The 18487-nt window shown below is 45.0% G+C and overlaps 1 protein-coding gene across 2 annotated transcripts in view; it reads right to left on the reverse strand.

Moving 5' to 3' along the window:
• Positions 1–18487, reverse strand: part of AP1S3 (adaptor related protein complex 1 subunit sigma 3) — a 32180-nt gene that overhangs the window by 5184 nt on the left and 8509 nt on the right. Inside the window, exons 2-5 of one of the 2 annotated variants that reach the window (XM_084847122.1) lie at positions 8719–8772; positions 7376–7554; positions 5491–5599; positions 1314–1451 (exon numbers count right to left, since the gene is read on the reverse strand). In XM_084847122.1, the coding sequence (XP_084703248.1) occupies positions 1314–1451; positions 5491–5599; positions 7376–7554; positions 8719–8751 (459 nt within the window). In that variant the 5' untranslated portion in view covers positions 8752–8772. The remainder of the gene's footprint in view (positions 1–1313; positions 1452–5490; positions 5600–7375; positions 7555–8718; positions 8773–18487) is intronic. The other variant, XM_084847123.1, reaches the window with a different exon arrangement.

An 18487-nucleotide genomic window follows, 5' to 3' on the forward strand; every position in this document is an offset into this window, starting at 1 on the left:
TGTGTAAACATGCATAGGAATAGGTTGTAAGATATGTAAGAATATCAACCCACTTTGCTTTGGCTTTCAATTTAGTCACCAGAAAAGAGTTTATATTGCAAGCACAGAAAAAGGAGGCTGATTTGTCCTGGCAGCAGAAAAATCAAGAGAACCTCATACAAATGTTCATGGTGTAGATTGATTTACACTGCAGTCTTGTGGAGAGGGCTATGAGTAGGGATGTTAGAGAAATCCGCCACGGATTCGCCAAAGAATCTGGCCTCTGGAATCCGTGGTGGGACAGCCCCCACTTACTTCTGCTCCAGGAGAATTCCACGCGGAACGGCTCTCGGCTGCTTGCTTAACCAGAGCCATTCACCTCCACACTGATCGCCATTTAAAAAAAATAGATTTATGTGCAAGATTCATGGCTCTATTTTGCATATAAGTCTATAGGCACATCCTGCTGGTTGCCATTTTTTTAAGCAACATGGCTATTGGCGTGGAGGCGAACGGGTCCAGGACCAGGTAAGCGGGGCCCTCAAGCTGGGTGGCTCTGCAAAATCCTCATGGAGCGGAGCAGCTCCGGAGGATTCTGAGGGGAGGAATGGATCGCCTCCCCCACCCGGGCAGATTCCCCACCGGAACGGATGGTGGGGAATCGGTACATCCCTAGCTATGAGTCCATGGTAGAGGAATGGCCACTTCCTAAGCTTTGCCAGGCGTGTGCCAGCCAGGGAAAAATGGGGGCATGGACTTTTTTCTTCCCCACCTCTTTCGTCTTCTTTACATTTTTCCCTTTCCCTTGGTTTCAAGGGGAAGGAAAATAAGTACGTTAGCTACAGGGCTGGTGGAATTTTATTCCCTTGCCCAGGTGTGTTGTGGGGATGGGAGGGCTTTAGATCCGGTGGATTCAAGACCTCCCCCAACATACCCCTTTTCATCTCCTACCACTGGAGTGGCAAATAGGGAGGAGCGATGGCAGAAGAGCTTTCCACTGGTGCAACAAGGAACCTTCTGGTGGTGGAACGCCTTGCTCACCTGTGCATCTCCCTCTCTGCAGATGGAGTGAGAAGCTCACAATATCCAGCAGCCCTCTCTGCAAGTGCCAGATCGCTCCCTTAATAATATTTAATTTTAATGGTTATTTTTATTCATTTCTCTACAGCTTGGTAACTTTTTGCAGTCGGCTTTATTTATCTTCTCATTCTATGTGCCTGGCTTCTGTATTCTTCATTTTGTTGCGACCTATGGCTTGAACAAGAAGCTGGATAGCAGGAGATTTTAAAAATGCGATGCCGTTTGAGCTTCTTCTCTCCTCTCCCCTGCCTTACCTCCTGTAACATGTCGGCGTCTTCTATTGCTTTCACAGCAGATTTTTTGGATGTTTCTTGAACTTCCCCTCCCATTAGGAACTCATCAAGAATGAAGTATGCCTTTTCAAAATTGAAAATAATATCCAGCTCACACACCTGGTAAGGATTACAGAAAGAAATATGCAGGTACAAAATTATAGCACTGAGTGTGGTATTGTGTACAGACTCATCAAAAACCTGTTGTGTGTCTGCACCCTTGTGGCAGAGAGGGAACAAGGGAAATGCAAAACTGGTGGTTTCAAGATGAGAATATTTCAAGAACATTTTACTTCCTTAGCTATTAAGGCTGTAATCAGCCTTCCCTAATCTCCAGATGTGTTGGACTACAACTCCTATCATCCCTGGCCTTTGGCACGCTGGCTGGGGCTTATGGGGGTTGTAGTCCTAGACTTTAGGAGGGCAGCCAGTTGGGGAAACCTGCTATACATGCTTACCTGGAAGCGTCCTACTGAACTCAGTGGGGCTTATGTATGAGTAGACATGTACAGGACTGCTCTGCACATTACTTTTGCAGTTCTATACACTTAACCAGACTTATTTCCAAAGTTTCACTCATACGTCTTGCACTTGTGTAACAAATTTAACAAAAAGTGAATGACAGATGATACAACATGCTTGGGTTAACCAAGATGGGGGTTGGACTCGGTCTTGTAGGCCCCTTCTAACCCTACTATTCTATGATTGTAAGATCAGGAGGGATGTTAAAAAGAAATTGTCTGGAAAATGAAGTGGGGATATTCTTCTAAAAAGTTGGTTCCCCACAGCCCCAACATTTCCACTGTATTCTGTATCAATACATTGCAGGTAAGAAAATTACATTAAGAGCCAATTTACACAATCAGAATAATCACACAGTACGGTTTTCCCAGTAGTAATGTATGGCTGTGAGAGCTGGACTATAAGGAAGGCTGAGCGCCGAAGAATTAATGCTTTTGAACTGTGGTGCTGGAGAAGACTCTTACGAGTCCCCTGGACTGGAAGGAGGTCAAACCAGTCAATCCTAAAGGAAATCAACCCTGAGTGCTCATTGGAAGGACAGATACTGATGCTGAAGCTCAAATATTTTGGCCACCTAATGCGACGAGAAAACTCTCTGGAAAAGACCCTGATGCTGGGAAAGACTGAAGGCAAAAGGAGAAGGGGACGACAGAGGATGAGATGGCTAGACAGAATCACCGATGCAATGAATATGAACTTGAGCACGCTCCAGGAGAGAGCAGAGGACAGGAAGGCCTGGTGTGCTATGGTCCATGGGGTCACGAAGAGTCGGACACAACGACTGAACAACAACAACAATCTTACCAGGATTGGATCACTTCAGATGAGGGATTCTATGATAGGCTCATACATGTTTAAACCCACACACACACACACACACAAAAACCTCACAACCCTGAAAGCAGAAACATCAGGAGAAGGGCTAAGCTAGAACCCCTCTTTCTGATGGGCCACATTTTAAGTGCAGAGAGTTTTAATCAGAGGGAATATTCAAACATGCAATACCTGACCCCCAGTCTCAAGTAGTACAATCCTTTATTTATTATTACACTTATATCCCACCTTTTTCCCTCTTGCAAGGAACCCAAGGCAGCTCCCATGGTCCTCCTCCTCTATGTTTTATCCTCAGAACACCCCAGCGAGGTAGGTTAGCCTGAGAGCCAGTGACTGTACCAAAGTCACCCAGTGAGCTTCATGGCCAAGTGGGGACTAGAATCCAGATCTCTCGAGTCCCAGTCCAACACTCTAAGCACTACACCGCACTGGCTTTCAGTGCTTAAATTAGACCAGAACAATGCCAAAAATATAAATTACACTGGTATGGCAATGCTTGGAGTGCTAGAGCAGGAGAGGGCAAGATTTTTGTAGGCCTGCAACTCCCATCAGGCCTAGACAGCATAGCCAATGGTGAGGCATGATGGGAGTTGTAGGCCAAATCATACGGAAGGCCACAAGTTGCCCACACCTGTGCTAGAGGATGACAATGATCCAGAGGAAAAGCACCGTTCATGTGCCCAGTAGACTTATTCAGTGAGATTCTAAAGAAACAAAAAAACAGTTGACCTCACTGAAGGCCCATGTTGCTTTTTAAATGCCTTCTCCACCCATTGAGAAAATATAGGGTGGGAGCTGCGTATAGGAACACCATGTGCGCAACAGGAAGCATTTTCACTTTAAGCACCTCATGCACTATATTCATAGGCTACTTTCTTAAATTTAGGGATGTTTCAAAAGCAATTATAAGTATTGGGGCGGGAGACGCTGCTGCAGGGAGAATGAGGCCAAACTACTGGCTGTGGGGTGGGACGGATCAACCCACACAAAGGTGCACAGAAAGTGTCTGGGTTGTGGACCATAGCCATCACATAGTGAAACCCTGCACAGTAAAAACAAAATTATATTGTAGCCCAAACCTTCTCGATAGACACGTGTGCCTGATTTTCTGTAATGTGCAATATCCCACCGTTCTTGCTATAATGTGTTTTTCCTTGATTTCTAAAATGGTTTTAGTGTTTATATGACATCACTTTCCCCTTCAAAGTAAAAAACAACCAAATTCTCCCCCAGACCCACTTAAAAAGCCAGATGGCTCAACAGGAACTTTGCTCAGTCATACCTTTATCTCCATTTACACCCTGTAAATGGAGATAAACTATTCTACTTTCTGTTTTACTTTCTCCTCCTCCCCTGGCTTTTATAAATGCTTGGCTTTATTTGCATATGGAGGACTGAAGGGGAGATTAAAATCAGCCTCCAGGCTAACACAGCTGGAAAAACAGCCCTGGAAGCGACTTGAATCTAGGTGGGCAACATTCCCCAGTTACAATGGAATCAGCCCTTGGAATGACAATACCTTCCTAAATGACAGTGGCGTCTAGCTATTTATTTATTGGAATGAATTTCTATCCCATCCTTCACTATAACAACCACCCCAGGATGCGTTACAATATAACACACAATAAAAGTAGACAGAAAGATAAAACAGCAGATACAAACTAGCAGTATTAACACTCCACAGGAGTTAAAAGCCTTGGGGGGGGGGGGGGATTAAACGTCTTTTTGGTACCAGGCAAAGACATGGAAACGTGCTTCAGACAAGCTTCCCTGGAGAGGAAGACTGGGGTGCCACAACCAAGAAATTGTCTTCCTAGTTGCCACATCTCACAAAGCAGGGGTACCTGGAGGAGAGATGACTACAGTGACCAGGAGATTGATAAAGGAGTATGTGTTCCTTCAGGTATCCAGATTATGAAGGGAAGGGGTGGGCGACATGTGTCTTGTAGGCCATATGTGGCCCCTCAGGTGATTTTGTGACTTCCACAATTTGGCACTGCAGCAGTGAGAGTAAAACACTGATTTTCCTTTACAACAAGGCTTGTTTTAAAGCAAAACTGCACTCCCAGAAGTGGTGGCAAATTCAGCAGTGTGGCAGCAGGGGTCAGATCCTGGTGGAATGGGGTAGTGGGAGGGGAATTGGCTCCTGGAAAGCCAGAAGTTGCCCGCCCTTGATGAAAGGATTTAGAAGATAAGCACCAGCACTTTGAGTTGTGCTTGGAAATGGATCGGTAACCACTGAGATATTTAAGAAGTGGTGAAGCACATTTCTTCTGACTGGTCCTAGTCAAAGGTCTAGCAGCTGTACTGAAGCAGCTAAAGTTTGTGAGCAGTCTTCAAGGGCAGCCCCACATAAAACACTTTGCAGTAGTCTAATCTGGAGGTTACCAGAGCAAAGTAGCTAAGCAGTCTCTTTCCAGCCTCAGTTGATCAAAGGCACTTTGCGCTACTGATACCCCTTGGGCCTCCAGTGACAAAGCTGAACTTCATGCCCAAACTTTAAACTTCATACAAACTCCATCCAGAGCAGGTTGAGCACCACCTCCCTAAACAGCCAAGCCACGCACCAAGAGTACTTCCGTCTTGCCAGGACTGAAGCTCAGGATTGCTACACACAAGAAAATGACTTGTGATACCTGTGTGCTTTGCCTCCCCTCCCTTCCCCCCTAAACCTGCTACCCTAAAGAAAACCCCCTCACTGTGTATCTCGAGTCAGTTCTGTGGGCAGAACGAACAACTGACAAGTAACAAATATCTGGCTGGGAAAATAGCAAAAGTGGGCCGGGGGCGGGGGAATACTTACGTTGCCAAAGTATCTGTCCAATAGCTCTACATAACGATGGACAACCTCTAGAGTGAGAAGTTCATTATCCTGGTCTTCTATTGCACAACAGAAATATAAACTAGCGTACCTAAAATATAAAAGTGAAAAATATGTGACTACCTGGATAATATATTCATTCTGCTTAGAGCTTGATTTCATGACCTGAAAGAACATTTCCCCCCAATTGGTTTATGTATCATGAGCTAATTTGTGTTAAAAGCACAAAGATCAGCCCTTCACTAATTTAGAACTTCCATAGAATCCCCCTGACTGCCTTATGAGGGCTAATGAAAACAACAGGGTGGTCACCATTTCAGATATGCAGAGGTGGATAGAGTTTGGAATTTACTGCAGTATCAAATAATGATCCTGAAATCAGAAATAAACGCCTACCTTTTACCACATAAATCTCTCTCACAGCATTGTCTTCCACGCTAGCTGAAATCCATTCCTTCTTACCATGCTTTCATACAGGACAGGTAGGGTAGGCAACCTGGTGTCCTCCAGACGTGTTGGACTACAACTCCCATAACCCCTGACCATTGCCCATGCTGGCTGGGGCTGAGGGGAGTTGAAGCCCAGCTGGAGAGCAGCAAGTTGTCTATATCTGATTAGCCAGAAATAACAATGTGACTTTAAGGTTGGATTCAGCCAACAGCTGTTGGGAGGCTTCTAGGCTCTTGGAAAAGGCCATAATTCAATGGCAGATAGAGCACATACATGCTTTGCATGTAAAAGGTCCCAGGTTCAAGCCTTAGTATGCTGGTTTAGGATGATGGGAGCTGAGTGAGATAACAGTTCTGAGTTATATGGGCCAATGGCTTCTTAGAACGACATTCCCATTGTACCCATGGGTACAAGCAGTGATGTATGCTCTACTCTATTATAGAATATGTAGAGAATGTTTTGCAGGCTCCTGCAGCGCTTCATGCAGAGGGCCAAATGACACATTAGATTAAATGCAATGTGCAGTTGTACTTGACAAACGTAATGTGTCATTTGCCCATGGGAGCCATGGGGTGTGTGTGTGTGCGTGTGCATGCACGTGCGTGCATGCTCAGGATCAAATCTGTGATTTGGGGAAAGGTTTTTCTCCCACCCTTTTGTCCTGCACAATGGCCTCAACATAATTTCACCCCCTACCCAAAAGCTGTGATTTGACAAAGGAGGGAAACTGCTAATGGCAGCTTCCTTGTCATCCCCACAACATGGAGCCGCTATTTAAAAAAACAAACCCCCAAAACCAACAGGCATACAAAGGCAACCTATACATTTAACATAATGCGTAGTTTGGCTCTGACACTGGAGGAAGGCGGTGGGGGGGAATCAATATATTGTGTTCGCATGGGCAGTGACAGCTTTACCAAACCATCTTCAAGGATCTGCTAAAATATTTTCCATACCTGACCTTTGTTGAACTCTTTCAGCCAGAAGCATCAGAAAAATTGTTTTAAAATGCTGCACATGCTCGTACTTATAGCTCTTAATGGCAATTGTGATTTCAGGCCATTTAAAAAGGCATTTTACATGACCTTTTATTTTCATGTTTATTTTCTCTAAATGGGTTCTCCATATTAATTCTTTATTACAACCATGAATGCCAATTCATAGATACTATGTAGCCTTAATATTTTTAAATGCTTGCATATTGGCCTAGCATACATGCAGTGTTTCTCATCATAGGCTGCCTTTAAATGTGCAGAATTCGCTGGGCACAGGCCCATTTTGATAGACTACTAAAGTCTTTCTCTACTAACGGTATTTTCCATATATGCGTTTTGTTTTCACTTTGTGCTCCTCCTCAAAAATCTCATTGGAAGTGATAAAACTTGTGTAAAAAGCTGTCTTACAAAACGACTCACACCTTTTGTAAACAAGCTTGAGGTCTTTCCAGTCAACAAAACTGCTCATTTTTTGGTTACGAGACAGAATAATCTGCACAATTTCTCGGGTGATCTTTTTCCTTTCTTTTTCAGGCAGTGTAATAAACCACTTCTGAAGTCTTAATTTCCCTTGTCGGCTGAAGAGCAGGATAAAGTGCATCTGGAGTAAAACAAAACACTTGGGTAATATGGAGACAGAGACAGAGACAACTAGCTTTCCCTAAAGCTGCAGTTCATTCAGCTTAAGTCTGCCTGTTACCAAGGAAAATACTCTGTGGCCAGGATCCTATTGAATCCTGGATGACATTTCAAGAGAACTGGTTACATTAGGCTGGTTCCAATGTAATAATAAACCATAGTTTACCATTACAAGAATGAACCATAGCTTGCAGGCTTCCCCTTCCCCTCCTTCTCCAGCACAGCTGCAAAAAGAAATCCTGAAGATTCCAATTCTGTTTTTGATGTGCCTTGTCATCTCAACGTGGACAAATTGTAATTAATTTTAACTAGAGCTTTGCACCACTTTGGTCTGAATCCCAAATAATGAGGTGAAGCGGCTGCTTTGGAGGTGTCTCGGTGTGATACCAGGAGGATCAGAACAGCACCGAGGCACCCGGAAGCAAAGTGGCTCGTCAACGAGACACCTCGGAGATTCGTAGCTCTTCTGATGCCTTCTGAATAGCCCTGACAGGATGGCTCTAAATGTATCAACTTGAGAAAGATCCGGGAGGGGGAGAAGAGGAGGAGGGGAGAAGGGGGGGGAAGAGGAGAGGAGGAGGGAGTGAGCTTTGGCGAATGGCAACTTTAGTTGTCAAGGGGTGAACAGAACCCAGCAGTCTCCAATCATTGATGGTGGTGGAGGAAGGATGGGGAATATTTGAGTGGGGAGATCTGTGTGTTTGTTTATTGCAAGAGAGAGCGTGTGCTGGTTAGGTGGTTGTTGGTTTTGTTTGTTGTTAGAAAGAGATCTGGGGGCGGGTGCGCGCGCGCGCGCGCAGCTTTGTGTTTTTTCTTTATTAACTTAACTATTCTTTCTTTCTTTTGTAGATTCTTCATTTTAAAAAACAAACATTTAGTACTTAGTTTGAGTTTCCTCCCTAGTTCTTAGTCTCCCCCCACCCCATCCTTCTGTAGTAGGTTTTACCTTTCATTCTTATCACAGAATAGCAGGGTTGGAAGTGGCCTTTAAGACCATAGAGTCCAACCCCCTGCTCAATGCAGGAATTGAAGTCAAAGCATCCCTGAGAGATGGCTGTCCAGCTTCTTGTTTGTTCATTTAAAAAACCAGAAAAGTTCACTTTAGTTGCTTTGCCTTGTTCCTTACCTTCCCCCACCTTCTTAATTCTCTCTCAGCCATTAGTTTGCCATTACTTTCATTCTGCTAGAATAGATAGACATATAGATAACTTTCTTGTCCTTGTCCTTGGCTCCCCTCCACCCCTCTTCTCAGTTCCTATATTCCTTCCCTTGTCATTGATCTCTTTTCCCTAAAAAAACAAAAAACAAAAACCCTTTTCTCTTCTGTTAGGATTATAGTTAGTTCCCCCCCATCCCTTGCTTGTAGGTAGTTCAGTGTTTGCTTTTCTTTTGCTCGTGTGCGCGCGCGCTTGTGCACGTGTCCATGCGCGCGCGTGTGCACACATCTGTGCGCGCTTGTGCTGTGTGGACAAGCAAATAGTGTGTGTCAAAGCACCACACACAGTCCACATTTCAAAAAATAGTGGCCGAAGAAAGCACAACACACACATTAAGAGCTATTATTTAAATAATATAGTACTACACTGTGTGGCAAAGCAGGCAAGCCCAATATGAGGCATCTTCAGGGTGTTGCTGGCAGGCGCAGAGGTGGGTGAGGTGCCGCTGGGACGAGCAGCACTGGTAGGCAAGCTGGTTCTCCCCCAGTCCGGATAGTATGTCTTGGCGTGGCAGGGCAGCAGATTGCAGAGGCAAGTCGCAGTGCTCAAAGGTTACTGTTTGAGGAGGCCGGTGCAGGCAGCAGCACTGTTGCCAAAGGAGCACCGTCTCCTTCTGTAGTGGAAGAGGGGAGCCCGCTGATGGACCTTATGTCAGAGGCGTCTGATGCCCTCAGCGTGGTGGGGGGTCAAGAGGAGGAGATCCTCCAGGTGCTGGGGAGGACAAGCAGCAGGCAGAGGTTCCGCTACCTGACCCCTCTTCCATTGTTCTCCCTGCTCCTGTGGTGTTCCCTGAGACTCAAGGCAGACAGTCTCCGTCTCCACAGAAACATCAGGGCAGCATTGTGTGGGACCACTTTGAGGTGGGAGCGGATCCCAGCACTGCTGTCTGCCACCACGGCAAGGCGTCTCTGAGCAGGGGGAAACAGCCAGGGCACTATACCAGCAGCAGCCTGCTCCTGCACTTAAGGAGGCAGCCCCAATTGGTCCTGCTCAGGGAAGAGGCCCCCATGTCCCAGCAGGCAGGCAGCAGTAGAAGCAGAGTGCCAGAACTCCTGCAAGCTCTCCATCTCTCACCCCCGAGAGTCTTAGGCAGGCCACCACAGAGGAGAAAGGGGTGGGGGAAGTTCAAGTCAATGCGCCCGCCTGGCAGGATTGCCGTCTTTGTTTGCTTCCTGCTGACCAGCCAGTATTTTCCCAGGCAATTCAGCCAAAGAGAACCTGAGGTCATCAACTGTGATTCTGAGTAGTACTAGGGGAAAGGGCTTATTTTGCACTTCAAAGAAACCTACAGCAGAGATTAGGGATAGTGGCCTCCTCCTAATCACCGTTTAAACATCTAACTTCTCTGATTATCCCTTTATGACCTTTGGTTTGAATATCTGAGAACAGCACATTTTACCTGTACATAGCACAAAAACTACTGGGCCAAACTGTCTGAAATTTGGAAGGTGGGATCCTCTCCATGGGGCCTGAGGGGTGCCTAAATTTCATGCACTTCTGTGGAAACAGTAAAAAGTTATAGCTCTTTGTTTTGAGAATTTTTGTTGAAAAAATTAAATTTTACCTGACCCTAGCACAAAAACTACTGGGCCAAACTGTCTGATGTTTGGCAGGTTCGGTCACATCCATGGGGGCTGCTAGGTGCCCAGATTTCAACCACTTCAGTGGAAACAGTGAAAAGTTATAGCTCTTTGCTTTGAGAGATTTGTTGAAAAAATGAAATTTTGACTCCACCTAGCACAAAAACTGTTGGGCCAAACTTTCTGAAATTTGGCAGGTGGAAACTACTCCATGGGGGTTGCAAGGTCCCCAAACCTCATGAATTTATCATGAAAACTGAAAACTTATGGCCATTTGTGTTTTCCAATACTAGTCAATGGGAAAACATCAAAAACTAGTGATTTGGATATCTGAATTTCGCATCGGATTCAGATCCAAGTCAACGCGGTTGGGGTCTGAATTGGTCTGAAGCAAAGTGGGCTGCTTCAGAAGGTCTGAATTGGCATCCGAAGTGAAGCGGGGGGGTCCGTGCACAGTCCTAATTTTAACTATGGTCAGTGGAAACAAGGCAACTTCAAGCTGTGGGTTATCAAGCTGGCTTGTTTTCACTCAGCATAGTAAAGATTGACCACAGTTTGAGGTTCAGATGACACACTAAACTGGGGTTAATCTAAAAGCAGAAACTTCCAATCTCCACTTCACAACCATGCTGGAGGAAGAGGGGGGCGGGGAGGCGAAGCTCAATCACATATGTCCGAACATAGGTAGTCAGTCATTAAATATTTTTTTTGCAAGTTACTGCAAAATGTAAAAACGTCTCACATCAAAACCCCATCTAGAACACCCACCACCACCACCTGCGAGTACTACAGATCCAGACTTTCCTTCTTCAATATATTAAGTCCATATAAGAATTCAAGCTTATGACTGAATACACCATTTCTTACTACACTCTTTATTGTAACTCTATGGCCACTAAGAGCACAACCCGATGTGCTTGCCATTCTTTAGACAAAGGACTCAGACATTAGAGGCCTCTGCCCATCCAAAGCCCTGCCGGCAAGAGCCAAGCAGGGCAGGTGGAACGATGGAGGCAAAAACACCGCTGGGTCCACCATAAAGATCAAACATTCTTTTGTTTCTTACTATTTCCAGATTTCATGTCCTATCGGTTGCCAAATTCACTATAAGTCAGAATCCCTTCTAAATGAAAACACCTCCCATCCCACCTGTAACAATATAGTTAGATGGGCTGAGGCCCTTCTACCTGAATTGCCTCTTGGCGGGCAGGATGAGTGATAGAGAGGCCCTTGGATCAAGTGGATCCAGGCCTCTCCTCTCCCCTTCCTCCAGCAGGCCTCCTTTCTCCCTTCCCCACCTCTTCTGAGGTTGCCACTGCAACCTCAGAAAAGAGGAGCCATTGCAGAGTTTTCCACGGAGCTGGGGAAGGACAGGAGGGAGATCCACAAGCAGATCTCTTCTTCTGCACTTGTAGCTCTGTTCTACAGATGCAGAGGAGATCCACAGCATCCTATGGCATTCCAGAACTGTCTCAGAGTCATAGGATTGCTCTGTAAGAAAGTCTGTATTGAGATGCAAATATCATTTTATAAAATAACTACTGCACGAATTAGGTCAGCTGTAAAATCTTCCTTTATGTACTCATTATTATAGGAGTGTTTAGTCCATGTAAAGGCTCCTCTACTCTTAAAAAATAACAAAGGGTGTGATCCTATGCATGTTTAGACAGAAAAAAAAGTCCTACAACACTCAGCATTCCCCAGCCAGCCATGCTGGCTAGGAATTGCTGGGAGTTCTAGGACTTTTTTCATCTAAACATGCATAGGATTGTGCCCAAAACCTCTTTCTTGTAGACACAATCAGCTGTGGGTCTTTTGCAACATAGGATTCACCCAAATGTATACCTAAAGCTACTGACAAACTATCAGCCCTTTATCTCCATAATCTCTACAGTAACCTTGTAAAGGCTAGATTATCTCCTCGGTATTATCTGGAGAGCACAGAGCTTCCTAGGGCCACTCTGTAATTTCACTGCTGCATCTCCACTTAGCTGTGAACTTACTAGGCAGACTCTGTTCTTCCTGACCCTGCTCCCAGCATATAGGGGCCAAACAAATTTCAGCCAAGCACTTTCTAGGTCACAGTTCATGCTCTTAACTCACCCAGTACGGCGTAAAAAATGCAACTGTCATGACCATTATCAGAAGTATCGCTAGGTCCCGACAGAGAATTCTTTTTTTATTTATATCCTATCCTTCTTCCAAGGAGTTCACAGTGATGTACACAGTTCTCCCCATTCTATCCTCACAACAACCCAGCGAGGTAGGTTAGGCTAAGAGATAGTGACTGGGCCCAAGGTCACCCAGTGAGCTTCATGGCTCAGTGGGGTTTTGACATTCTCCCTTTATAACTCAGGGGTGGGGAACCTCTGGCCTGGGGGCCAAATCCAGCCCTCTAGGGTTCTGCAGATGGCCATACCCCCTTCCACTGGCCCCACCCTCTTTCCCCCAACCAGCAATTATTTGCTGGTTTTCCACCATGTGAGCAGTTTTTCCCCATTCTAAAAGGTTGAAATGCCTCTCTTAAGGCTTCATTACCAACAGTAAGGGCTTTAAGCTGCAATATGCTGGTATCTTTTTGTATTTTAGCTCCATCCCCTTTGCCTTCAGCCCCACCCACCACTGAAACACACTCACAGAGAGCTTCTCCACAACTGAATTCAGCCCTCAGGCTGAAAGATACATCCCACCCCTGCCATAGCCTAATGGTTAATCCAGCCTTCCCCAGCTTAGTGCCCTCCAAATGTGTTGGACTACTGCTCCCATCATTCCCAGCCAGTGTGGTCAATATCTGGAGAGCACCAAGTAAGGGAAGGCTCTGTTCCTCCTAACATTCTTATAGAACTCAATCACAAGATCCCCACAACATCTGGTGGCACAAAACAGACATGTTTTCAAACTGTTCGATTGATTCTGGTTTTTTCAGCTTGACCGCTGCTAGGACCACATAATGGGTTATTGCAATACATTTTAACAAGCATCCCAGCTCCCAGACATAGAAAAGTGATGGAAGGAATGACAAGGCATGCCTTTTGATGTTGTGACAACACCCCCACACACCCCCAATACACAGTCCAGACAAAGCAGCTACAGGCCAATTAAAAAAAAAAAAAAAACCTTCCCCCAAACAGAGTCTAAAATCCAGCTATAAAATACATGTGCCCATGTTTGGTTTATAAACTAAATTTAGGAATTTGTGAACTTTAGCCCAACTCAACTATCTTCCTGAACAGTTGAACAAGCAGTGGCTGGTTCAGTCCCCATCAAGGGTTGTATAAATTCAGTTACATTTGGTTGCTTCCAGTTTGAGCCACCTATGAAGCCCTTCAAAAGCCCTTCACCTTATTGTTTTTGGACCTACCAAACATTCATTATTTTGGACATAGTCCACAAGTGATGGCCTTATGGATCAGGTTCATACCAAACACCACCATAAAATAATATAAACGCCTCTGCAAATCAGGGATAGCTAGCACACCCTTCTGGGTAGACCCCAATGAACCCAAGTGCCAATGCCACAATTAACAAAAGATGCCACCAGATGTTCAGAACTGGAGTGGTGCCCCCTACTGTTAGGCAGGGTGAGGTGGGCCACCTACAGCCCCAGATCTGGGAGTTCCAGTGGAGGCTGGTGCCTCCGATGCTAGCGGGGCAGTGAATCCGCTCTGGGTTTCTGTCAGAATTCTAAAGAAGCTATCCAAGGTACTAAGCAGCTTGGGTAGCTCCTTCAGAGTTCTGACTGAAACCCAGAGCGGATTCACTGCTCCGCTGACATATGAGGCACCAGCCCCCTCTGGAGAGTTCCATTCAAGAGTAGCAGAATGGAAGCCAGAGGGAAACTAGGTTAGCTCCCTCTCTATTGTCCTTCGGCTGGCAGGCAGGTAAAGAACTCTTTACCCAGGCAGGGCTTTGGCATATAAGCCAGCCTGGTTGCTGAAGAGGGTCTTAACTGGTAAGGTACAGTTTATTTCTTTTATTGTTGTGTTTTTAATTGTGTTTTGTCATTTGTTTTTATGTTAAGTTTTAATTCAGATCGTGTTTTTAATCTGGATTTTACTGCTAGATGCCTTGAGCGTCATTTTTTGGGGTGGAAAGGTGATATAAAAATTAAATAAATAGATAAAGTCATTTCATTTATCGTATGCTTTACACCACAGAGAATGCCATTTCTGTGTCTGGCAGCAAGATACCTTGCATCGCCTCTGCTTTGGAAGATGCACCAGGTGATGCAAAACACTTGCTTTGGCATTTTTCTATCTATGTAATACTTTTGTATCCCACCCTTCCATTGGCCATACCAGCTGGGAATGATGGGTGTTGTAGTCCAACACATCTGGAAGGCACCAGCTTGGCAAAGGTTGGGCTAGCCACTGTACCACACACCAACGTATTTCATCAGAGTCTAATAAAGACAAAGGGCATAAGCCCAAACCAGTGTCCAAGAACCTCCTCTCTGTATTATCTTCACAACAACCCTGTGAGGTAGGTTAGGCTAAGTCAGTGACTGACCCAAAGTCACCCAGTGAACTTCATGGCTGAGTGGGGGCTAGAACCCGGATCTCCCAAGTCCCAGTCCAACTCTCTAACCACTACACCACACTGGCTTAAAAGTTTGCACATCAGAAGTTCAGAACAACCAAAAGCCAGAAATTATAAATGGATTAAATTTAAGTAGTTCTTTGAGCCAAGGTGCCAATATATCAATTGCTATGCAGTTATATGATATTCCAAGTTTTTCAGTCCAGGGAATATACTCAGTAAGAGATAAGCAATTGAAGGGAAAAGAAGAGTTGGAATTAGCAGTACTGATCCCCAGAGGGGTTTCCATTCTATTCACCATTACCCCAAACCATCACTATTATGGGCCTCAACTTCTTATTCCGGCCAGAACAGCAGGAAGCTTCACCTGCGTGCAACCCCACTTTCTCTGTCACAATTCTTCTTCATCCCACCCCAGTCCATTTTGCACTTAGCATGGAATATAATTAAAAGAAAGCAATAGCAGCAACCCAATGAGGTCTTGGTGGATTTTTATCCTTGCATCGTGCTCTAGGCCTCAACTTCTGAGCCCCCCAAAAAGGTGTTCTGTTGATTTAAGGAAATGACTCACTTCAGTGCTCTCCAGTTTCAATGACACCTCACCCAGTTAATAGTACTTCTCAGCCTAAGGCAATCAATCCATGGGCCAAGAGGAAGGTTCAAAGCTGCAAACAAGAGAACAGAGCGTGCTTTCCGGTTCTCACCCCCAGCATGTATCACAGTGACATAATTAAAAAGGAGATACAAGCAGATTAATTAAGTAACAATCATACAAGTTAATTTGTGCTCTTGTACATCAATGAGATTGCTCATCCATCTACAGTCTACCTTGCTTTATGGCTCTGAAGCAGAAGTAAAGCTATCTGCTCACAGTATTCTGGATAAATTGTGAAGGGGCAAGAGTATATAGACAGATTTGTCGCCATGGGATACATGCAGTATCTACTTCTAACAAAACCATCTGCAAAAAGTGCAAAGGTTTTCTTTTTGTTAATGCTATCTCATTTCATCATTTCACAATCATTCAGCGCAATCAGTGTAAATAACATATTATTGAGTTACATAGCCAACACTAGAATTTCATTATTCTTTGTTCCATTGCAAGTTACTTTTATATTGTTCTAGTCCCACATTGAACCACACTTTTTAAAAAAGTGATTATAATGTTCTAAGATATTATTTTGTGGTGGTGGTCATGGAGATGAAGCCTCCAGGCAAAGTGGCTAAATGTATGCAATATGGAATATCTATTAACTTTCTATCTCCTGAAGGAAGTTGCCAGCCTTAGAATGTTCATGACATTCTACCTTTGTGGGCTGTGAAAAGGTAGTAGCTAAGAAAAGCCCTCATAGTACTTATGGTCAAGATGAGCTATGATGGAAGATTGAAGGCTGGAAAGTTAAGTCAGAGAGAAGGCGAGCAAGTTAATTCCAGAGGCAACTTTTCCAATTACTGCAGCACTACACTGGGAAAATTTGCATCTTGTGAAATTCTCCCTTCTAAACAACTATTAGAAGAAAAAAGGATTTATCAAAGTCTGGGCCCAGGAGCCCTAAAAGGAGGACAGAGAGTTTCACAAAATCCTATACAAGTTTAGACTGAAAAAAGTCCTATAACTCCCAGTATCTCCCTTCTTATGTATGGTTCACATGGACATGAGTGAGACAGTGAATTCAGAAAATGAGCTGTTTCAGATAAGTGAGGTTCAGATAATTTAGACTTCATAGGGACAGGCAACGTAATGCAAACAGGCAGCAATGTCCCCCAGATGCCTTTCTTGGCACTTGCCAAGTTGCTCTACCTCATCAATTAAAAACAACAACTACACATTTTCTTACCATCAACTGGAAATAGGTTTCTGCTGGTGCTGAAAACTGCGGGTTCAAAGGGGTTGTTTAGTGTGTTGGGGCTCAGACCCCACCTCTGCCTCATACTCAGTCTTTGGGGCAGGTCCTTTGTGCTTTGCCACACCTTCCCTTGGCAGCCATTTTGTGGTGATGCCCAGGACAGTTTCTCAAATGGCCAAATATGCCCATGGCCCAAAAAGGTTGCCTACACCTGGACTACATATATAAAGAAGCTACTACTGCTGTCTCAAACCATTAGCAAGCAGCAACATTCCCTGCTATTGTATTCAGCAGGGTTTTGTTGCCCTTCCACTCCACACACACCCTGATTATGGCATGTGCCTGTTCTGTTATCTCTCCCACAGAGGTTGCATGTTCCCTGGAGCTAAGGACCTTGTCTTCTTGTCAATCTAAATGTATTCTAATAATCAAAGGGCAGGCGTGTGATATGTAAAAGAGCAGATAACTCATTAGATTGCCCAGTAGAATGATGTGAATCACAAGGCAGCCAGATTAGAACATTTTTCCCTCTGCGTTCCCTTTGTTGAAAATTATATCAAGACAACCACCATGTTCAGAAGCAACAGGCCTCTGATTATCAGGTGCTGTGAACAAACAACTGGGGGAGTTATCATCAGTGCTGACGTCAAGGGTAGGCATGGTCAGGCACCTGCCAAGGACCCACACCCCAGCAGGGCCCACTGACAAGAGCCCCCTAGACTTCCTCTTCACCACTGCAGCCTGTGTTCACCTGCCTCTCACTCTGGCCCAGACAACAGCAGTGGTGAGAAGGAGAAGCAGTAGATGCCACTGCCTACATGCTCACTGGCTCTCTGCCTGCCAAGCAAGCAAGTGGTAGCAATGATGAAGAGGATGACGAACAGTAGTAGCTGGTGACAATGGTGTTAAGAAGGTAGAATGGCGGTAATGGCAGTAAGAAGGTAGAATGGCGGTAATGGCAGTAAGAAGGTAGAATGGCGGTAAGAATGGCAGTAAGAAGGTAGAATGGCGGTAAGAATGGCAGTAAGAAGGTAGAATGGCGGTAATGGCAGTAAGAAGGTAGAATGGCGGTAATGGCAGTAAGAAGGTAGAATGGCGGTAATGGCAGTAAGAAGGTAGAATGGCGGTAATGGCAGTAAGAAGGTAGAATGGCGGTAATGGCAGTAAGAAGGTAGAATGGCGGTAATGGCAGTAAGAAGGTAGAATGGCGGTAAGAATGGCAGTAAGAAGGTAGAATGGCGGTAAGAATGGCAGTAAGAAGGTAGAATGGCGGTAAGAATGGCAGTAAGAAGGTAGAATGGCGGTAATGGCAGTAAGAAGGTAGAATGGCGGTAATGGCAGTAAGAAGGTAGAATGGCGGTAATGGCAGTAAGAAGGTAGACTGGCGGTAATGGCAGTAAGAAGGTAGACTGGCGGTAATGGCAGTAAGAAGGTAGACTGGCGGTAATGGCAGTAAGAAGGTAGAATGGCGGTAATGGCAGTAAGAAGGTAGAATGGCGGTAATGGCAGTAAGAAGGTAGAATGGCGGTAATGGCAGTAAGAAGGTAGAATGGCGGTAATGGCAGTAAGAAGGTAGAATGGCGGTAATGGCAGTAAGAAGGTAGAATGGCGGTAAGAATGGCAGTAAGAAGGTAGAATGGTGGTAAGAAGGTAGACTCACTGAAGCGCCCCCCCCCCCATTGTGGGTATCTTGCCTAAGGGCCTTTAGAAAC

This window comes from Heloderma suspectum, chromosome 3, assembly GCF_057233095.1.
Source record: "Heloderma suspectum isolate Gila_16-S chromosome 3, 16-S_ref, whole genome shotgun sequence".
Taxonomy (NCBI): Eukaryota; Metazoa; Chordata; class Lepidosauria; order Squamata; family Helodermatidae; genus Heloderma; species Heloderma suspectum.